The sequence below is a fragment of the Bombus vosnesenskii genome, unplaced genomic scaffold (genome assembly GCF_011952255.1).
Source record: "Bombus vosnesenskii isolate JDL3184/JDL3185 unplaced genomic scaffold, Bvos_JDL3184-5_v1.1 scf7180000015011, whole genome shotgun sequence".
Classification (NCBI taxonomy): domain Eukaryota; kingdom Metazoa; phylum Arthropoda; class Insecta; order Hymenoptera; family Apidae; genus Bombus; species Bombus vosnesenskii.
Window position 1 is genome coordinate 1 of NW_022883773.1, and position 24,074 is coordinate 24,074.

At 42.1% G+C, this 24,074-nt stretch overlaps 1 protein-coding gene and 1 long non-coding RNA gene across 2 annotated transcripts; both read right to left on the reverse strand.

The window, feature by feature from the left end:
- Positions 1-3,075: 3,075 nt before the first annotated feature.
- LOC117240858 (serum factor response D-like) lies at positions 3,076-23,840 on the reverse strand. The gene is made up of 3 exons (XM_033506877.1): positions 22,734-23,840; positions 3,255-3,340; positions 3,076-3,165 (listed from the first exon to the last, which is right to left on the reverse strand). Exons 1-3 carry the CDS (start codon positions 23,681-23,683, stop codon positions 3,131-3,133), a joined length of 1,071 nt encoding a protein of 356 aa, XP_033362768.1. The 5' UTR covers positions 23,684-23,840; the 3' UTR covers positions 3,076-3,130.
- LOC117240859 lies at positions 4,532-5,813 on the reverse strand. Its single transcript, XR_004494805.1, has 3 exons — positions 5,559-5,813; positions 4,777-5,422; positions 4,532-4,678 (listed from the first exon to the last, which is right to left on the reverse strand). It is a non-coding gene; the product is annotated as an uncharacterized LOC117240859 (long non-coding RNA).
- Positions 23,841-24,074: the final 234 nt, after the last annotated feature.

Consider the following 24,074-nt stretch of genomic DNA (forward strand, 5'->3'; position numbering starts at 1 on the left):
GAATAAGTATTAAAGATGATTCAAATCTTTTTCGTTACCGATAACCATGGTGAAAACTCTTTTGGATTACTTTCAGCCATTGTCAATCTTATTGTCAATACTACATGCTTGAAGTAGAAGGAGGGGTACAGAGAAAAAGACTTTTTCTCAGCAAATATAATTGTAAATTCGACCAATTGCGGGGAGACGTAATCGCGAGGAGAGATGTCAACGGGGGTCGTAAATCCCCGTTACGATTATAACAATCGACACCACGAATTGATCGATCCCCTGATTTCCGTTGAGATAATAAGGGGTGATTGAGTTTGTATAACACTGTGATTCACAGAATTATAAAGTATATATTTCCAATACTTAGATTACACTGACGTAGAGAAATAAATAGTTAACAACTTGTCGCACGAAGATGCGATAGATATGTACGCTAGAGCAGGGCTCTTATAATGGAAATTAATGTATTAATGGACTTAGCACTATAATATATTTAGGAGAGAAGATGTGTGTTCGACAACACCGAGAACCGACAAAAGATTTGCGTGAAGTATGCGACTCTCGCGCTATGTGTAGACTGCCGCGTTAGGCGTTAGTTGGTAGACTGTCTGTCGCTCTTTTTTTTAATACAGAAGAAAAGTTCGGTGTGGGTATGCCCCTGTGCCTAAAGAACGCGGATTCGTTGTTCCCACTTTCGTTAGGAAAAGTGAGGGCAACGAACCGCGGTGTCGATTGGTCATGACCTGCACTACGGCTCGAAGGGATGAGTAGGGAGTCTCCTACCATCGTGGTGGATAGATGACTGTGTGCGTGAGAAAAACCTAGCTTGTTTTATTACAGGGCTATTCGGATTTTCCTAATGGGTGCATACCCGCTTTCTCCGTGTTTTAAGTGCGACTAATAAACCCAAGGACACCTCTAAAACCGACTGTGTTTCGAGAATATTTTTAAGCTTTAGAAATTCTTCAAGACAAACGGATTGAAGACATATGGTGAAACAATGCAGGGAAGTGAAAGTTATGGTGGGTCCTTAGGTTTATTGAGGGTCGAAGTGACGTTACGCAGGCGGTTGTTGTCCGGTCGCGCGGGCTGGCGTGCAGATGTTTTAGGCGGCGTAACAATAATCGTTACTCAATTATTTTGTTCAACAGTTTTACAAATCTCCCAAAAATAAACGAGAATACGAAAATACACTGAATATCGTGTGTATGGTTATTTATAAAATCCCCTTGAAATAGTTGCGATCGCGGATCACATAAACAAACGAACCTGTCATTCTACAGAGTATCTTTTTCGGTGAAATTATGCAAACGTAAATGTAACTTCGGTAGAACTCCTCGAGAACTTGTAAGCTTATATCACTCTGACCCAACCAGTCCACTCTAAAGTGTATAATTTATAAAGGGGGATTATATTAATACGCGGAGGATGTGGTAGGTGGTAAGTTTTGCATATGAATGTTCGTTGATACAACGAATGGTTAAATGGAGGTTTTCATGAATGTGATAAGGACTAGATCGAATGTTTTAACACTTATAACTAGAATGCGTATTTTTATACAAGTTTGTAGTTTTACGAACATAATCAAAGAAATAAAATTTTAATCGAGATTTGTTTTCTTATATACGTATATTTTAGCGCATTTTATGCATTTTGCGCCATTTGCGTACTTTTCAATTTCGCACGAATAAAATAAAGATCAGCAATATAATTATAACGCTTCTTAAAAATGTGAAAAATCCTGGTTTCCTAAAAGCTTGCAATTGATTTCAGAAAAATTTTTATGAACTCTACCAGATAAATTATGGTAACTCTGAAAAACAAAATTTCACGATAAAATGATTTCCGCGTAAAATACACATAAAAGATGATTTAGACGTGTTTGAACGTGTTCGTTTTCTTTTTTAATAGCGATGTGTTCTTACCCTCTGCCACACGAAGACGTTATGGACCATTGCGCATCCACAAAACACGATGCCAAGGCCTATGAAAATCGACGTAACGATTGCCGGTGTGACACCAATTACCTCTCAGAGAAAAGACATCGACTCCCGACTGTCGGACGCCAACGCCGCGACGCATCTTAGTCCCCATCAGAGATAAGGCCCCAACACCGACTTTCGGACTCCTTGGAATCCACACCAAACCCCCCAACATCCCCAAGCCAGGGTGTATATAAGCCGAGACTTCATCCAGCCCGGGGAGTTCTCGTTCTAGTTGCTGTTCTTGTACAACACCCCTTTCTCTGTTCAACGTTATTCTACTGTAAGTGCCAAAGTCATAATAAAGTTCGATAAAAGAGAATTAATAGTTGGGCTACGACTCAGCTTTCTTTTCTCTCGCAACCCAAGTATCCATTTTACGTGACACCGGCGTCGAATGAAACTGGATGAATGTATACAATATCATACCTGAAAGCATTGTTAGAGGATCATTATAACACGTATGCCATAACAAGCGGGACAAAGAATCAGCGCAAATACATATTCTCAATACATATAATTCTCGAAGCGTAAACTATATACATATGCTTTTCATTGAAATTTTCAATACTAGTCGCAAATTATTTTTCAATTAATTTATTATTTAAGTCTTTATATATCAATTCTCGACGAATAAATTACTTAAATTATAGAGAATCTATCTTCAGACAATAGAGAATTCAATATTTTTGGTCGTTAAGTAATTTACAAATTTCTAAAACGATTACGTTCGAAGTTTTGGACAGTATTTGAAGTTTCTAACATGACATTAAAAAAAATAAATAAATTTTATGATATAATTAAAAAAACGTTGTGGTCTATCATAATTTCTATTCCGTCAAATTTATTAAAACGCAGTTTTCTTCTGAACAGAGTCAAAATGTCCGTCTTGAATCGAGTTCAACAGCTTAACGATCGATCGAGCGAATGATAGCTGTGTAAACTAGCATGATACAACGTAAACTTTAGATTAGATCTCGATCCATCCACCAGCCGTATTCATGCATGACATGAATATGCTGTTTCAGCTCTTTATAAATTAATCTGTTAAAACTTCCCTAAAAGACGATCATTTTTATTTTTCTAAGAAAAATAATGACTATTCGGCGTTAAAATTAACTTTATTTCCATTGGATTTCTAAACTGATTTCATACACTCAGAGATAGTTCACAGTATCTTTTAGATTCATGCCTGAATTCAAGAAAAATTAAACGTATAACTTATGTACTAGTATCTTTCAAAAGGTTAAAGTCGACAGAATTGAAGGAATTGGTTCTTACCAGTTAGAAAGACGGGAATTCTAATGAAAAACCCTCCGACAGCACATATCCGGCTGATGGATGATTTTTGCAGGTACTTGTTACTCCTGAAACAGACAAAATTTGAAGTGAAAGTCAGTTTCACGATTCTATGATAATTGAGCGAAATAGAAATGTTAAGGAAATTCGAGGATTTGGGAATACAAATTATTGACTATATTTCCCACACAACAGTTATACATCTATATTACTCTCTGAAGAACGTCTTGCACGCACGCTGGTCGCCAACCGACTATCCTAGATTCTTCTAACATCTGGCAACAGTCTTTTGTCTCCACTAAGTCCTTGACGCCCTCTAACCCTTACACACACACTCTCATGTACAGTGTAAATGTATCACTTCCCTAACAATAAAGGAACCAGTTTTTTGTTTAACAGCCAAGAATCTTTCAAAAATTCTACTGTAATTGATACTTCAAATATATTTAGTCAGACAAAGGATAATCATAATCGCAACGTTAATCTTAACTTTAATTCAAGGATCAAACAGTATCATTATACATATAAAAGTAAACATAAAGTCTATCCACATTATTGTTATTATTATTATTATTATTATTATTATTATATGTTATTCTATAATTGATTTTTATTTCTTTATTATCAATATTATTCTATTTTCTATAATGATTCAATTATAGATCTTATTTTTTGTCAATCATATTTCACTGAAAAGATCACTTTGAAAATAATCTAATAGTAAAAAATGAAAAATAATCTTTTTCTACCTTGTCTTCATTTTTTACAAACTCTGTCCACCGCCGTAAACCTATTAAATGCATGAAACGACAAAGCAAAGCTGCTTCACATAATTCCCCGCTCACGCAGTGTCAATCAGCTCACGACCGCAAACGATACTGCTAATTTCCAGCGACCACGAACGATTTCACCGTAATTGCCGGTGTGAAATTTACCAATACGTGCTCGAATTGGTCAATAATGGATAGAGCGCTCTTGCACACACTAATCTACCAACAAATAATATTGACTCAATTGAACAACAGCGCCTAGATTAACGGACAAACCGCATGTTCCAAACAGATTTACAATCACGGCAGAAAATACATGCCGTTATAGATGTTTCCTGGTCAAGACTAATTTCCAGGCGTTAAGAACATTGTGACCGGAATCTAGGAAGAACTAGCACTTCCTGGAATAATACTATTGTGTCCTCGATGAATGTCTCTCCGCAATGCCCTCGAGTGAGTTGTTTTTGTCTTTGGTCGTACGATGTCCGGGATGAGAATTCGGGGAACGGTTTTGCGCTGCTTTAATACTCGCACAACCATCCATCCATGGGACTGCATCTTTTTAGGAGGACCAGTGATTAATCTTTTCCCACTCATTTTCATCTCTAATTTCTCATGAGGCTAAGATTCCTGCATCTTTTATCATAATAATTTATTAATACTATTAATAAATTGAGACAATTTTACACGTCGTATTTTGCGTTATAAGATGACTTGTAATTTGTAAAATTTACCTGTAAAATTCCTTTGTTTGTTTTACCGAAGCAATAGTTGGCATTTCTATACGACAATAAGAATTTGTTAATACTAATAATTTGTAAGGTTATCATGTTATCATTCTTCTAATGGATAGTATATTATTGAAACTTTTTTAATATTGAAACGCGATATTTTTTTGGAGAAGAAGTGCATAGTAGTAAAGAGTTGAATTCTACGGACGTAAAAAGTGGACATAACATTTTCTGTACATGGAGTCGCCTGGCCTAAACATTTTATGATTTCCGGGCAAAATACAGACGAATCCAGCGCTGATTTTAAAGTAGCTTCATCCAAATAAGCCACAATAAGAAATTCCCACGAAACAGTTGCGTTCATCCCCTTTCGAGGTCGCCGACCTCTTTGAATGCGTTTCAAGAGCGTCGTACCAATGAAACTTCGAGTTCTAAACTAATTTCTCAGCCTTTTGCGTTAAATTTAACCTTCCGCGTTAGTGTATTTCGGACGAGCTCCTATTTTACGCTTTCGTCGACTTCACCAACGTAACACGCAGCATCCGCAAGTAAAACTGTCTCTTAAATTTGATGTGACACCAATACACGACGAGAAGAATCACAATGCCATTTTTATTCCACTTCGTTAATTTTTCGTCGTAAGGTTTAGCTGTAAATAGGATTAAAAAATTTAGATTAACGAGGAATTTAAAATTGATCTGTTAAATCAACAATTTCCATTAGTTGTCAATAGATTTTATAAGCCTCAGATTACTGAGAAATTATACACATTGCAAAATATTTACCATTGGTTACCCACGCTACACGTAAATTTGATCAATCTACCAATGCACTAACACTGCAATAAATTTCTATTGCAACATTCCACGCTCCTTTGCCGCACCTTAAACTCCTCGCTAGATTTATTCCACCTTAAAGTGTCACATAACTCCTACGACACCGATATCAAATCTTAAACTCCACCAAATTCCAGAGAAACTTGATTTCGTCGAAAGTAAGAGATTAAACTTAAAAAGCAATTTATTTCATCTTTAAACTATCCCAAACTTCTTAAATATAATTTATATATATAAAATATTATACACTTATTGTGTGCATTATATATTTCAAGAACTTTGCAATAAAAAATAAAACTTATTACATTTAAGATATGGTTATATTGCACAGGCTCGAATATGATAAAGAGGTTAAATAAATGTCTCGAATCTCCGCAACAAACTCACACAAACCACCTAAAACACGTATACACAATGTGCATTCACTACGAACTCGACTCCCATTCCCTGCCAAAATCACAGGCATGCAGAGTCAATTTCACTGCTCGAGCTAGTTGAATAGGGAAGAAGGTCGAGAGCTGGAGTTAAGGAGCATAGTTGGTAAAGAATCGCGTGCCGCCGCGCCATTAAGATCAAGCCCACGATCTCAACAATAAATATTAGACGGTTCTCTGACCTGCATTTCGCGTGCGACTCGGGACGATTCAAAAACGCGTAAATTTCCCATGAGTCGAATCAAACGTTCGCGATTTATCGCATTTAGGTTATATCGATATTGTCCACGAGTGGAGGCATTCAAACACAGATTGCTTTGTGTCACTCTATCGTAACTGCCCGTAATACATGATAATTTAATTTCGAATTCTTTCGAATATATGCACGTAACGAAAAATTTGTATTGGTTAGTCAATTGCAGACCAACCAGTTGTTAGCCAGTGAAAATAATGTAGATAATAATAGTGAAGAATTAGCTCGAGAAGAGTAAACAAACAAGGCGCCTTAATAAAAGGCACAATGTGGATCCGCAAAGTGATGGGATTTCGGCGCATGCGCATTGTTTCGCATCAACTTACAATTAGACATGCACGAAAGCTTCATTTCTGCCGCATACATACTTGGATTCGCGTGCATGAAATTCACAAAGTAGGTTATTGCTTGAAAAACAGCTTTAATCGAGCGAAGCTTTTAACCAGACTGAAATCAAGTCTTGGTTTCTTTAGAAATTCAGATGGAATAAGAGAAACCTATTTTATCTGTGGATAAAGGTTAGGCTGCATCGGTTGGCTTATATGACTTTCCGGTGACTTTGAAGGGTAATACGGCGCCGGCGGTCGAGAAGGTAACTTCTCTATTGAACGAGATCTCATTGATCTCGTCTAAGTAGGAAGAGTCTGTCGGCCCTTTGATTTTATACGAGTCTTTCCATTCACGATCGTGCGAGCTGGCTACAGTCGACGACACGGACCCCCGACAAAACTGTCTGAGCCTATTCAAGGCGACGTCAAATAGTTTCACTCGGAGAGATGAATGGAGATAAGAATCACCGGAGCGTCTCTGCGCTTCGATGACAATGATATTTGGTAAATCCTCTTCTTGTTTCTCGTTTTGAAAGAAGGTTGAAAAGAAGAGTGCTACTAGATCGTCTAGGGAAATCACACGGTATATATTGCGTAATGCTATTGATTTATCAAAAATAACAAGAGGTTAAGGAGCTTTGGGAAGGTTGATTCAATTTTTTATAACCTGACATCTCTTTGAACAAATGTCTTAAGAAACGCTTGAATAAAATGTTAAAAAAAATAATAATCTTTTAATGAAATAATCATCTAAAATGAAATCTTTTCCTGTATTTTTAGACAATAAGATTTACTATATCCTACGCCATAATAAGAATCAATTTGTTATGAACTGGTATCTCGGAAATTGTAAGAATTCAGAAAATATAAGGAGGCCGGAAGAGGTAAATGAAATCCACAGAAACATTGACCCAACCTCAGCCCAGTTAGCCAACAAACTAAAATATCTCGCTGCCTTTTCTATATTTACGACCAGAACGTGGTCATTAATTGAGTCTAGCGACTGCACCGTAGACGAGTCACTGACCGATGTTGCTTTAATGGATATGCGGAAAATCACGTGTTCCAGGTTCCAGGGATGTAGTTGTTTTCATTTCCGGAGAATACGGTCGACTCGCGTGTGTATACCAATCTATCTGAGGATAGGTGTTCGTTAGAATTACTAACTATATTACTTTCAACCTTGTGATTAAAATTTTTAAACGTCACTTAATAGCAATTCAGTCGAGTAAGTACAAACTTTCAAATGTCCTAATTTTCAAATCTTTATATTTTTTAATCTCAAAGATATTTTATTATTTGCCGTAGATCAAGCTTCGTGTTACCGGTACTGTAACATTACAATCCTACGAGAAGCAGAAAATAGTGAAAAAATCTGACCTAATAGATAGTAGTCAATATTCCTTTGACGCGTCTTATGCGAACCGCAGTTAGAGGAAATGCAAATAAGCTCTTGCGAAACGGTTTGCCGCACGACAAGCCTACGAACAACGCCCAATGCAAGTTCGGTGGGAGTTACAGGAAGAGGGACGTCTAAAATCAACTAGGAATCCCTATTCAATCGTCTAATTTTCGATTCCGGCATTGAACTTCCCGAAGAAAATTAAATACAATTCCGACTCGAGATTTAATTTCAGTCTCGTAGCTAATGCAATCTAATCGCGTTTGCAAGGCTACGCTTCCGATCAGAAGCCACGCGCTTCGATCGCGTACTTTCCGCATCGGAAGCGTACGCTTCGGTACTAACCGCGTCGATTTTCAAAGGAATCATTGGACACCGGAAGAAGAAGAAGGAGTAAGAATAAAAGCACGTAAACCGGCAGGAAGTCAATCGAGACAAAATCGATATCGTTGAAAGTCGAAAAAAGACCCGAATTTAGGTTACAGTACATATTCGAATTGAATATATTCAAGGTTTAGATTTTCTTCTCCTGAAAATTATAAACATAAATGAGTCGACAAGCGATCTTGAAAAGCGTCTGTTCCATCTAGATTATGTAAATTGCATGAATTACCGTTAGCCATAATTCATAATTTATCGAAAAAGCGCGCTTCTTCTCAACCACGCTTTCCCCTACCAGCATCGACATTATCGGCAGATCGATAAGTATCAAAATACCACAAAGATATTAATCTCATCTTTCTTCTAACCGCGAAAAAATGCCGCGCAAATGATAAAACAACAGATCAGCCAGAAACATCGAATTCTCTACGCTTCCGACTGCAAGAAGAAAAACAAAGTTATTTGTGTATGATGGAAACGTCTCTGGACGATGCTCTTGTCACAGACGAAATTCGAGCAGCTGTATATAACAAACCGAAATTCCGAACGCCTTATCGCGTGTGACCGTCCGGTCAGCATCCGTTCTCAGCCGCCTGAGTGGCATTCGATCACTCCAGCCGTTCTCCGAATTTTACACTAAGTATAAACAAAACCTTCTCCCACTCCAACGAATGGAAGAATATAAATTCTCCCTTCAAAATCATCCAGTCAGTCTAATAAAAAAATTCTTAACTAATCCAAGTATCGAAAGTGTATCATCGCGAACCGAAAAAATTGTATAAATTGAGTAAAAAATAAAAAGAACTTTATCTCCTTGTCGGAAATTAACAAGTTCCTTACTTTTTACCTTAATTTTACACGACACTCTTAAGCGGTCGAGTGCGCGCGAGAATAGCATCGCGGATCGGCATTTCCACGGTGAGGATTGTAAAATGGTTACGCAGATGATGGATCATACGCATGGACCGTAGAGACTATCGTGAATGATGGATCAGACACACATACGCGTTCTTCGCTCTTCCGATATTCTTCGTAACAACTGCTGCGATCTCGTCATTGGAAACGATCTCGGGAAATTCAATCGAATATCGAGGAAATTTATAGAAAGCTACAGCTGTGTTCGAGTATTATTCTAGAGAAAAGTGGTTAACTCTATGAGACTAACGATACAATACGTCTCAAGATAACTTTTAGGAAAATGATTGTACCTTTAAAATTCTTTCGACACTTTTCGGTATATTCTTGTCATTGATTCTGAAAGTATTTGATTAATTTGCTGGTTAATAGGAAGTTGGTTAAAACCGAAGTTAGTTAAAGAAATAAGTAAACACGAAACCCGTGGATACTCTAGACATATGATTCTACCTGCACGCGACAAAAATATTCATGATCTGAACAAGGAAAGAAGTATTGTTAGATTCGCGTCATGCTGCAAATGAAAGATTTACAGCTCGAACCCACTTATCTGTTACATTACATTCTCGGGCACGTGTAGGCTGAACGTCATGATATATGAACACAAGTATAGAAAGAACAACATGGATATTTCGCGCGAAGAAAACGAAGCTTCACATATACAGTGTATAACCACTCGACAGTATTTGCTCACGAAAAATACGAGTTGTTAAAGTCTAACAAAAATTACGTATACAGTGGCAAAGAAGAAAACTGTTATGCCGTTTACTCTTATTTCTAATTGACAGAAAGTTGTCAACGAACAAAGAGCGCTTTTTCTTATTCTCTGTACCTTCGCGATGCAATCACAGAAATTCTCCAAAATGCTTCGTGTCGACTAAACAAAGAAAAAAAAATTGCAGCTGCTAAGAGCAAACTACCTCCGGAATTTTCTTCGTTTCTAAGTGAACCAGGAAGAAAGAAGGGAAGGGTTAATGACGCCGAAACTGAAGGGTGGCCACGGATCGTTTGAAAGGGGCCACGACAACCGTTACGATTCAGTCGCACCTGTTCCTCTTCCTAGGTTACCACGCCGAACCATTGCGCGCTTTTACGAGCGTTCCCGCGATAGTTTCCTGGCACTTGCTCGTCCTTTCAACGAAGGGTCGATCGGTTAATTTAAACTCTCGAAGGCTTTGTCCAGTCGGTAACATCGATAAGCTTAAGTCGAAATACGGATTTCTCGTAAATTCAGAATTTTATTGCCACCAGGATGTATATGGAGGCGACAGATGAAGAACACGATGTAAATTAGATTTCTTGCTTTTATAGAAAAGCAATTTTTAAATTGTACACCAGTCGTCGATCGGTTCTGTAGATCGTTTTTAATAACAAAATAAATTTGGTTAGTCCATAAAGGTTTGTTCGTGTGAATCTTCCCATAGATCATCCGTAACGTAAATACCGCTATAACCGGCTGCAGATACATTTTCCTTGAACATGTGGCGGCACTTGACAGTAAACTTCCCAACAGTTTACGTCGCTTGACGCACGACACAAAGACCCTATACCTGCGGACAAGATGATTGCCAGATGTCGATACATTCGTACCGAATATTTCCAGCTAGCCTAAGGACCGCTATAAATCTTAGGATTTATTTTAGCTTCCTCCAATTTAGTAATTTATCTCTATGCTAGCTACCCCCTCTTAGGATCCGCTAAGGTCCTCCACGAGACACAGCCTGTTTATCAGAGATACCACCTTTACACACGAACGCTATAGCCGCTGCCCGCTAGCGACTCTCAAGGTCTACCCAATTCCAACATTCCCAATGTAGTACATTTCCGCGAGTTCCGCACCATAAACATCAACAGTCATGCAGCGTTTACTCCCTCTCGCCTCGCAGCTCTCGAGCCAGCGCGCGAGCGCATCGTCTCGACGATCGTACTTCGAATACGGTTCGACGCTATATGTATCTAATCTCGACATCCAAATCGAGCAATACACTCGCGCGTAGTCGAACGTCTATCAAGTGGAACCGCGCATTCGCGCCATTTACCCATAAATTCCTGCATCAAGTGTACGACCGACCCCGAGACTCAAGAAATAATCCCTTCCGACCCGTATAATCGTGAAACACGTGCCCCGACGTGACGTGTAAACGTCCGAAATGCTTCGCGTAACCGACGGTCTGTTAACGTTCGAACTTGTACCATTCACAGAAATTCGCTTCCACTCCAGCACGGAAACCACGCCGAAACTGAAGGGTGGCCACGGATCGTTTGAAAGGGGCCACGACAACCGTTACGATTCAGAGGTTACCACGCCGAACCATTGCGACGAGCGTTCCCGCGATAGTTTCCTGGCACTTGCTCGTCCTTTCAACGAAGGGTCGATCGCTCTCGAAGGCTTTGTCCAGTCGGTAACATCGATAAGCTTAAGTCGAAATACGGATTTCTCGTAAATTCAGAATTTTATTGCCACCAGGATGTATATGGAGGCGACAGATGAAGAACACGATGTACTTGCTTCAATCACCAGTCGTCGATCGGTTCTGTAGATCGTCAAAATAAATTTGGTTAGTCCATAAAGGTTTGTTCGTGTGAATCTTCCCATAGATCATCCGTAACGTCCGCTATAACCGGCTGCAGATACATTTTCCTTGAACATGTGGCGGCACTTGACAGTAAACTTCCCAACAGACGTCGCTTGACGCACGACACAAAGACCCTATACCTGCGGACAAGATGATTGCCAGATGTCGATACATTCGTACCGAATATTTCCAGCTAGCCTAAGGACCGCTATAAATCTTAGGATTTATTTTAGCTAAGGTCCTCCAAAGAGACAAACAGTCTTTGTTTATCAGTCTCGAAGTCGACCACCTACCACGGGGACACACGAGAAATCTGCTAACGACGCTGCCCGCTAGCAACACCCTCTCAAGGGCAGCTAGCATCCTTTTCCAACGACCACACGAATTAGCGTACATTTCCCTCACTTTCCGAACCAAAGCTTTTCTCAACGAATCCGATGCCTTCGCATCCTTAGACACATCCCAACGAGTCTTCCTCCGCAGCAGCATCGCGACAAAAATGTCAGTCTATTACCGCGAGTTACCGCAGTATATCACGATCGTTATACTTACACGGTTCGAGCCGAATAATTATCTAAGCTCTCGACATCTCGAATCATTGTCCGCACTCGCAGCGTATCTCGAATCGTAGCTATCCAAGCTCTATCTAATAACCGCGCATTCGCGAACCGAATACAATCGCGAATCCTGCATCAAGTGTACTCATTGACATTAGAGTGAATAAACATTTATCGTTCAAGAAATCTGAGTTTTCCTTCCGACCCTATCACGACATACCACCTCAAATTGGTGACCCCGACGTGATTATCCCCGAGTGCTCGTGAAATGTAACACAATGAATCTAAATCAGTTCGAAATGACCAATAACGCCCACTCCGCACGTACGATCGATTAGCGCCCTTCTCCGCGTGCCACCGTTCTGGTCTGACGACGTCGACTTGTGGTTCAAGATGCTGGAAGTGCAGTTCGAAACTGCCCGGATCACTAGTGACCAAGAAAAATACCAGGTCGTCATCGCGAATCTCGACAAGTCGCACGCGAGATTAATTCGAGACGTATTCGACGCCGCACCGGCGACAGAGCGTTACGTCAAAAAGGAGCTCATCAAGCGATTGGGAGAGTCGTAGGCCAAGAGACTCCGACAGGTAATCGAGAACGAGCAAATGGGGGACAGGAAGCCCTCTCAGTTTTACCGTGATCTCAAAAGCCTAGCCACCAATTCGTTAGCAGACGATGTCATTTTCACCGTCTGGGAAGGTCGACTTCCACAGCGCATACGGAGCATCCTAGCCTCTGTACAGAACAACGATCCGGACTCCCGCATACAAATTGCCGATAACATTTACGAAGCCACCCTGGAATCAGGGCAGATCGCCGCGACCAGCGCAGGCCGACTACCTGCGATAACCCTCCCACCTGGCCAGAATAGCGGAATAGGCGACGCCATGGCAGCCTTCGCCAACTTGGTCACCGAGCGGGTAGCGCGAATGGACGCCCATATGAGCGAGATGCGAGCGCTAGTAGCCGAGCAAAGAAGCAATGAACACCGTAGGGCACGAGTACAATCACGCTCGCGTACACGATCCCGCCGCCGTTCGCGCCCTCGCGATACGCTGCGGCAAGACGGGCTGTGTTACTATCACACACAGTTCCGAGAAAGCGCGAGAAAGTGCACACCCCCTTGCTCCTGGAACTCGGAAAACCGGACCAGCCGTCCGTAAAAGCGGCAAACGACGACGGTTTGGCATCTCGCCGCATATTCGTAACGGACAAGAACTCGCGGATCTCCTACCTCATCGACACCGGCGCAGATGTTTGCGTATACCCGCGCAACAAGCTACACGGACACGTGAACAGAAGCGAGTACGAGCTGTTCGCGGCCAACCTGTCCCTACCTAAACCTGTCCCTACGCAGAGCATTTAAGTGGGATTTTACCGTAGCCGACGTCAAAACACCCATCATTGGCATGGATTTTCTAAGCCACTACGGGTTGCTCGTGGACCCGCGAAACAAAAGGCTTATCGATACGATAACACAGACGTCATCAAGGGGATACACCGCCACAACAGACGAAGCGTCCGACAAGACCGTCATCGGCGAATCACCATACCACCAACTCCTGGCAGAATTCCCGGACCTCACCCGCCCACGGATCTTCGGAAAAGAGAGAATTCGACACGGTATGCTACACCACATCGAAACTACACCTGGTCCACCAGTCTACAGCAAACCGCGTCGGCTTGCACCTGATCGACTTAAAGAGGTAAAAGCGGAATTTGAACACATGATCGAGCAAGGCGTGATGCGACCATCGAAAAGCCCGTGGGCATCACCCCTGCACGTAGTGCCGAAAAAGGACGGAAACCTGCGTCCATGTGGCGACTACCGTGCGTTGAACGCCCGCACCGTACCCGACAGATACTCACCGCCACATATCGAAGACTTCGCGCAACATCTGCATAGTAAGCGAATCTTTTCAAAAATCGATCTAGTCCGCGCTTACCACCAAATTCCGATTGCGTCCGAGAACATTGAAAAAACCGCGATAACAACGCCTACCGGACTTCTCGAAACAACAAATATGATGTTTGGACTTCGGAACGCCACGCAAACATGTCAGCGGTTCGTCGACGAAATCATACGCGGGCTCGATATCGTCTACGCGTACATCGATGATTTTCTCATAGCCTCGAACGACGAAAACCAACATCGCGAACATTTGAAAATCTTGCTCAACCGTCTCAATAATTACGGCGTTGTGATAAACCCCACGAAATGCGAATTCGGCGTGCACGAAATCACATTCCTCGGATACTCGGTAAACCCCGACGGAATTAAGCCGCCGCCCGAAAATGTCGAAGCGATTGTAAAATTGTCGAAGCCCGCGAACGCCAAGCAACTACGTAGGTACCTCGGTATGATAAACTTCTACCGACGTTTCATACCGGGGACCGCAAAAACACTTGAGCCGCTCAACGACCTGTTAAAAGGCGCGAAAAAGGGCAACGCGCTCATCGAGTGGTCGGAGCAGTAGGAAAACAGCTTTCGCGAATCGCAACGTGCACTCGTGGACGCCACGATGCTGGCGCATCCGATACCAGGTGCGCCTATCAGCCTCACGGTAGATGCGTCCGACTACGCAATGGGGGCAGTATTACAACAACGCGCGAATAACCAATTACAACCGCTAGGATTCGCAACGAAATCTTTGACCCCCGCTCAGCAAAAATATAGCGCGTACGATCGCGAACTACTCGCGATATACACCGCAGTCAAACATTTTCGACACGCCTTAGAAGGCAGAAACTTCACAATATAGCGACAACCGTTGCCTCGGCCCTCCTCTCTACATAGATAGCTCGTTTCGGCGTACCTTCAAAAATAACGACTGATCAAGGACGCCAGTCCGAATCAAACCTATTCAATGAACTATGCCGGTTGCTCGGCATTAAGCATTTACGCACAACAGCCTATCACCCCGCATCCAACGGAATGGTAGAGCGCCTACATCGACAATTAAAAGCAGCAATAAAATGTCACAATACGAGCATCTGGGTAGAAGTCCTACCAATTGTTTTGTTAGGCATAAAAACCGCTATCAAGGAGGACCTGAACGCAACGGTAGTCGAAATGGTTTACGGTACTGGCATACGATTGCCGACAGAATTCTTCGTACCAACGAAGCAACAGGCCAACTCGGAATTCGCGAACCGTTTAAAGGAGCGAATAGAGAAAATCAGTCCTCACCCGATTACGCGACACGGCGAGAAGAAAACCTTCGTGTTCCGCGAGCTCGAAACATCACCATACGTATTTATACGCCATGACGCTCCAAGCTCTATCTTATAACCGCGCATTCGCGAACCGAATACAATCGCGAATCCTGTATCAAGTGTACTCATTGACATTAGAGTGAATAAACATTTATCGTTCAAGAAATCTGAGTTTTCCTTCCGACCCTATCACGACATACTACCTCAAACAAATAAATCAAAATCGTATGTTATAAATAAAATCTGACTTCACGAGGTGTTGATCCCTCATAAAAGAAGTCTTTTATATCTCGCAGATGATTCATAACATGACGTCTACTTTAACTTGTTCCTTATACCTCCTTGTCGAAAAAGTTAATAGTTTACAAATTCGAACATTACATATGTGACGGAAGAAAAGAGAGAGAGAGAGCGTTTCGTCCTGGGACTACCGGTGGACTTGTCAGTAAGGCTATGCTCGGTAGTCCCTGCCTTAGACGTAGAGTGAGTCTCGCTAGGTGCGGTATTTATATCAATCGCTCGTATATTCGACCCCTAGAGAGTTAGACAGACAGACTCGTTGTCGTCGTAGCCCTCTAGTGTTGGCGGTTGGTACCCGCGGCTCGACCTGTCGGCGTCCTATTGATACCGATCCGCCACACATATCTACATAACATCGGCCATTATATTTGCCAAACCAAATTTGTTTTCTTGTAACGTTCTGTGATTAATTAATGCTACAACAAACTTAATATAGATTGTCACGTGCAAAATTTGCACGATAAATCAGATGACTACGATACAATCTTCAAATACGATCGTATCTTTCGTATACAAATTGATAGTTTCCACCTAACTGACAGATTTTTATACCCTTGGAAAAATAACGTCTTGACGAACAATTCACGCCAATCAACGCCAAGAATGAATCACGCAAATTCTACTGGAAGTCCTCTATTCACTTTTTCGATTTATCATCAGCTGGAAACATCAAAATTATCGGCTGGTGATTGGGAATTAATCGAAAAATAAATTACAAGCATTGAGACACGCGAGTGCCCGTTTCTTTCTCTATTTTTCTGTCTGCTTGTTGGAATATTAAGGCGCAGTCACGGCCCGCCAAATTTATTCCCGTTCCGTAGTGCCCTGTGTCGGTGAAAAAAGTTTGAAATGCCGGATTCGAAGGCGTGGAATGCCAACAGCCACGACAGAGAGCCCTCTTCTCTCTTTCTGGTGGAAAGACGAACGGGTGCACGCGTATGCTCGGACGCTCTGACGCACGAAGAACCGCCCGTGAACAGAAACCAGACACGCGTGTAACGTAAAACCGGGCCGTCGATGAAAAACGAACAAGACTTTCGCGACCGATGGGCGTTTTCAATGACAGATCGAATCGTTCAGTTTCACGGTTCGTTCGGGGTCACAGTAGCGTTCATCTTGGCATAAAAACGCGCTAGAGACGATTTCTCATACATTGGTTAAAGTTGATGTGTGTTTCGGCGAATTGTCGTTTGGAGGAGCGATACACCTAAAGAAACGCACATATTCATAAGAATCTACGTTTCGTATTCTTCGTATCGATATCTTTATTTTTATTGGTCGTATCATATTCGATGTAATAGTTGGTTTTTTAGCTAGTGAATTAACAAGATTTAATAAGAAATTTAGTACAAATGCTCCATGCGTCGTGTTTGACACGTCGTTGTTAAACTCTCATTTATAGGAAATTCAAAGCTGTATTTTCTCACCCAGCTTAAACCTTACGAACTCTTTTCACACGTTTCACCCGTCATTGAACGAAACGATGAAAACGTTCATCCATCCACGTCTCTCCAGTAATAATCCAATTAACCTGTTTCCCCAATAAGTCGAAATCCGCGATCGAAACGTGAGATCGCGAAGAAAAATGCGCGCCTACTTTAGGATCGCGCCATCTAACAACGAAAGAAGAAAACTTCGTGAGCCAGCAACTACTTTGTCCAAAAGTGGCTTTATTCGAAAAGTCTGCTGTTCAGCGTGTTCGCGCCAGCAGCACCAGAGATCCCTTATTACGGACCATTTAAGTAATGAGCCGGCACTTAGCAGCGCCGCTTGTCTTTCATTCTTCTCGTGTCTCTGTGATCGTCGTCGCCGTCGTTGGTGTCGTCGTTGGACCTGTGTCATACTTCGGCTTTTTTTCCTTTCATCCTCGCGTCTCAGACTCGGTAGCGTGGTACGGAAGGAGGGACGGGCACCGAGCTTCGAGTGACAATGAGCAAGCGAAGAGGAACGGCCGTCTACTACTGGGACCCACCATTAAAGTTCGTGCTTCTTTCGGAGCACGTCTGCACACCCCAGGGCTCCTTCTCCTTCGCTAACAATGCCACTTTGCAGACTTCGCAGTTATCTTCAGCCGGACGACCTTCGGCTAAGGCTTCCTAGCTGGCGTGCACCAGAGACACTGACCGAGAACCCTCTTGCTTTTGGTCTTTCGTTGCCAGTTGACTCATTCATAGGGAACACCATTGTCGGAGAATTAGTTTCAGAACGAAGGAGAATTGTTGGTGATCTTTAGTTAATTTAGAGCGGAAGGTTTCGTAATTTGTAATTTGTAGTTTACAACAGAAATTCCTATTGTTTATTAGGGAACTTATGCCGCAGTTCCTTACATTTGAGGGAGGTCTATGGTAGAAATTTTTATGGTAGAAAAATATCGTAGGAGTCAGCCTCCATTATTAATAATACGGATACAGCTGTGCATATTTTACTTTGTAATTTTAACACGAAAATATCCAGTGATCTTCGGAGTATTTGAAAACATTTTGGAAACAATTAATTTGTTAACTGCGGAGTTTATTTCCTTACATTTGGGGAAGGTCTATGGTAGAAATTTTTATGGTAGAAAAATATCGTAGGAGTCCGCCTCCATTATTAATAATACGGATACAGCTGTGCATCTTTTACTTTGTAATTTTAACACGAAAATATCCAGTCATCTTCGGAGTATTTGAAAACATTTTGGAAACAATTAATTTGTTAACTGCGGAGTTTATTTCCTTACATTTGGGGGAGGTCTATGGTAGAAATTTTTATGGTAGAAAAATATCGTAGGAGTCAGCCTCCATTATTAATAATACGGATACAGCTGTGCATATTTTACTTTGTAATTTTAACACGAAAATATCCAATGATCTTCGGAGTATTTGAAAACATTTTGGAAACAATTAATTTTTAACTTTTTAAAGTTTAATTTCAAAAATGCCTCTATGGGGTGAGCAGGTAAAATCAAGCAATAACGAATAAACACGTCGAACGTAGTTAAGTGGTTAAGAGCACAAGAAGACAGTTCTTCGCATACCCGTCGACACTCGGACTATTCCTTCTAGCTAAACAGCTCTCTAGGAGAAAATCGAGCATTCCAATTCAGCAGAATCTTGAATTGTCTGGAAGCCCCGGAGGCAAAGCAGGGGAAACAACCGTTGAGCGAAAGGACGAGGAAAAGAGAGAAAGAAGGGAAACGAGAAGCGTCCGGTGACGTTGCAATTTTAATCGTCCTCCGGTTATCTCTTCTGGGCACACTGCGATAGTGTGACACAACCGGTAATATTAACTTAGCAGACAGCTGTAAAAGTTAGTCGTGGTGATAATGTAGCATAAAGAATGGCTGTGTCCTGTGTCATCGAACGATCGATAAGCCGCTAGTTATCAATGTCCAAGCTAGATCTATTGTTCAGAAAAGAAAACAAAGGATGGTCGACCACAGAAAACGGTACACTTTCTTCCCTAAAGGCTATTCTGCCAGATGTGGTTAATCGAAGCAGTAGCTCAGATGTAAACTGTCCTCTTCTCTTTACTCTTAGTTAACCAATAGTTGGGCGAATCACCAGAAATTTACAACAGGGGCCCCAATCGGTGACCTGGAAATTCTGGGGCCTGAATACCTGTCTAACGAACACCTGTCTACTTCGATCAGTGTTTGCGTTACCGTTGCTTACCACCAGCCAAAATAAATAATTACAAAGCATGATTTAACACTAACTCTACCAGGCCTGGTCAAAAGGCCGTGTTTCAACATTTAATTTAGAATTGTACAGTCATTGTTGTTTCTTCTCTTCTTCTAACTTTATATAGATTCTTACGTCAACAAAAATTGAGAAATTGATTAGTCGGATAATATAAGAATTTACATAAAGTTGGAGCTAGCGTTAAGATAATAAATTCGCACTCTTATAAACCGATTTATAGAATACTGCTCCCACTATAGTAAAATGAAATATACTATAAATAGACGAAGAATTTCATATGTTGCTTAAAAACGTTTCTCGCAAAGAACCAATCTTTAATCTAAATATATATATATCCAAACTCCGGAATATACTCTGCCCGTTCCCAAATCTCATTCTATGCTAATTTGATTATCTGAAATCGCAGTGCACGAGTTTCAAGATCGACAGCTAATTTCGTCCGTGTCCAATCTTCATTATTCTCTTCTTCTCTGTTATTTGTTCTCGAAACAAAAGTTACGATACGTCTCTGTAGTTGCATACATTACAATGTTAACGGCTCGTTCTCCAACATTTCGAACAGCTTGAACAAATCTCGTTCCAATGGCCTGCCAATCAAGCCTAGTTGTGGAATAACGCAACACGCACAATATCAGCCGCATCTTCGTAGTTTGGTACATTAAAATAGTCAGTGGAATATAGTGGCATAGATTTGACTGCGAAATCCTGGGACACTCTATATAAGGAAAGGACCCTATCAAGGGAAGAACAAGATTCGAGTAAAACCTGATCGAACAGTAATATTCGTTGGAAAAACTTGTTAGATGGTAATATTTGCAGGAAAACATCGTCGCACAATTACGGTCACAAGGGAGACATGGTCACACGGTAACATTCGCAAGAAACTTTAATATGCCAATCACGCACAACGTCTGGATGCTTTAAGAAACAATGATCTTTCTATCTGCCGAAGAGCACACGACATTTTCCCACGCGAATCAAACTCGCCACGCGATAAAAGACCCGCCACTGGCCAAAAAACTGAGCGAAAGAAAAAGGACGGAATTAAAGAACCGAAGAGAAAACTCAAAACGGCGTGTCCGTTGAGGGTAATCACAGTGTTACGACCGTTCGCGGAGAGACGCGGTCGCGAGGAAAACGCGTCAGCGAGAGGCGTAAATTCTCGCTACGATTCGGTGAATCGACGCCGCGAAGTAGTCGTTCCCCTGTTTCGGTTAAGATAACAGAGGTGGTTAAATGAATATGACACAGCAGAGTAAGTTATATTTCACCGTTTATTCCAACAACTTATAACGAAGACAGTTACGCTGGTGCGTATGTACGAGATGAGTGAGTGACTGATCTACGGGTGTGTATACCCGGTTGAAGGATGTTGACCGTTCGAAGGATGTAAAATCAGTACTGTCTTGGGAGACGATGCTGTCTCCATCCATCGGATTTGTTGGTGACGATTTTAGTTAGGAGAGTGAGGGAATAGGCTTCGTTGTTAATTGGTCACACGAAGGGTCTTAACCGCCCTCGAGAGAAAGTGGTTAGTGGGAGGAAAGTTGCAGCGTACGTGAGAAAAACTAACTTTCCCTTGTCACGCCGTGGTAGACAATAGTCTTTGGAAATTCTTCGGAAACAGACGTTTGTTTGGTTTGAAGGACCTTTACTAGGAAATCTATGAGATTTATGGAAGGTACTTGAGACTGTTGAGGGTACGCAGTGAGTATCCGAAGACATCTGGTTGCCATCTTGCCCGCGGTGTGTGGCCTCGGCTAGGTAGAGTGTTACGCGACGTAACACACAGTGATTTGGCCGACGATTTCGGCCAATCTGCATAACTTAACGCGCGTTTCCATTCGCTAGTAATTAGAGTCGGCGATGCTTACTTTGTCTCGGTCGGCAACGAAAAAGATAAAAAAGAAATCCGATTGACCAACGATAAGGGAACTTCCGAGCAGAAACCACAGATCCCATCTCGAGGAGTATGTATCGTCTTTAACGAGCCTTATTTTCGCTTTCGAGTTGCGTGTCACGGGAGGCGAGCATATCTATATTCCCTTTGTAACTTGATCTGCACTGCACTGTGTGTATTCGATAATATTTTTCGCGAACGTGCGTGCTGAATTTGCTGGGAGAATTATTAGGTAAAACGGAGAATATTGCAATTTCTACACAAAGGGCGTGTCACGATCTTTCAGGTTGGTCACAAATTAATATAGCGTAGTCTATATAAAAAAATCTTACTAATAAAATTATTATACGATTTCCTGCGTGCACGACGCTCGAGGAATAAACGAAAGTGTAATTTTCATTTTCAAGGTTCGCGTCACGAAACATACGCATTTACGGATACATCTCACCACACAGTATCGTATTGTGATTGCAGACACGTGTTTGATCAGCAAAAACGGGACACGCGGTCGGTGAACGCTTGCACGTCAAGTACAGGATGTGAATTTTTGCGTTTCGTCCTCCAGGCCGCGTGAGAAGAAACACTAGACAGGCCTCTGATATATCGCACGGGATACGGGACACTGCGTTTGTTCCAGACGCACACAGATAGGCCACGCATGGACGAATGAGAACTTATATTCCGGCACAAGGATAATGATTGAGGATAGCGTCGCCAGATTATAGAAATTAATGGTAATCATCGTTCGACCGCGAATCCCGCGAATTCCCAGCTACCAGGAAAATGCTTATTTTTCTTTTCTTTATCAATACCTAAGTAAGTTTGAAAAGTTACATGTACAACAGCAACAATGTAAATATGGATGCTGTTGACATTTAGGAGGGAAAATGTCGATGACTATGAGAGTCCTCTTTCCATCATATGTATAGTTCGGATTAAAGGATATTTGTATCTCAACGTTTATTTGCACTTTTAGAAGTTTCTCTTTGTGTATTTTGTTTGACTTCCGAATTTTCAAAGATAACAGTATCTTAAGGATACAAACTTTAAACGTATATATTTTTCACACCTTGTTCGACCTTCGGGTTGAGTAAAGTACGGATTATGTACAAAGGTATTTAAAGCGTTATAAATCACAGATTTACCCAGCGTGGCATAAAACGAAAACTCTACTCACCAATGTCCTTGATACGAAGTCTTGACGAGTTTCACAGTGAAGAGGAACTGTATAGCGCACATGAGGAGACAGCAGAGGTTTAGGGAGAGGGCGAGTGCGCACAGCGCTAACGTCACCTCGTAGACTATCGTATACTCTTCCGGGCTGATCAGGCTACTCGGCGTCACCGTTAACGGTGAGATCTTCAGCAAGAAGATCAACGAGAGTAGCGCCAGTAACAACGACACTAGACACAATAAACCCAAACTGGTCAACGTCTCTTTCGCGCTAACCTCGTGGTCCTTGTGATTCCTTGACAGGGACGACGACCAGGAAGCGTTCAAGGGGTACGCCGTGGAACCGGGACCGGTTAACTGTCCCCCGGTAGTCGTACCCTGAAGAGCAGGTGCAGGCGAAGGTGTCGCCTGACTGGGTAATCTGGACAGTCTCGAGATATCAAAGCCTCCATTCGCTTTAGGTCTGCTGTCCTGGTGCAGCGGCGCCGGGGATATCACCCCCAATGTAGTCGACAGATTATTATTATTGTTATTGTTATTCCCACCGGCAACAGGACTGACGCTGTTCACAGAATGCTTCGACGTGGACAACGTGGACAGATTAAGAGCGTGCGAGTGATTCAATCGTTGAGAAAGATTGTTCACGCTCAACTGAGAATGATTCAAAGGGTGTCTGTGAGTGGAAGATGGCGTGGTGGCAGCCTGATGCACGTTGGCTCTTTGATGGACCACCGAGTCGTAAACGTCGACTCCGCGTCCTTGGCTTCCCCCTGTCGCTCCACGAACGTTGCTGTTTTGCTTGTAATGATGGTGTTGCTGTTGATCCTGTTGGTGACCAGAATGATGGTGGTGGTGGTGGCCGCCGTGCAACGAGCCCGAGCTCGCCTGGTAGTCATTGTGCTGGTGCCTGGAGCCCGCTGACAACGGTTGCCCCGTCAGGATATGCTTCAGCATTACTCGACGCTGGAATGCCTGAGGAAGACTGCGCTTCTTCCTGCTCCTCTACATGGCGCTACGCGGGACTCGCTTCTGAGCACGTCTTTCTCGTTGGAGGTTTCTTCTTTCTTTTCTTTCCCAGTAGAATTTTTACACAATTCTTTCTCCCTTTTATCATTAAATTACCTTTAATTCTTAACGATCTTTAATCTTTGTCTCTTCTTCCCTATATATATATTTTTGTTTACTATTCTCCGTAGCGAATTTTGTCTTTCTGACGCAGGATTAGGTTCCTGGACTTAGGGAGTTGCTACACGCCAGCTCCACCATGGCGACGGCATTCACTAGGCAGCCTACATAGCCACCTTTCAGCTCACGCTTCGGGATACTTTTTTCGCTGAGATTCTCC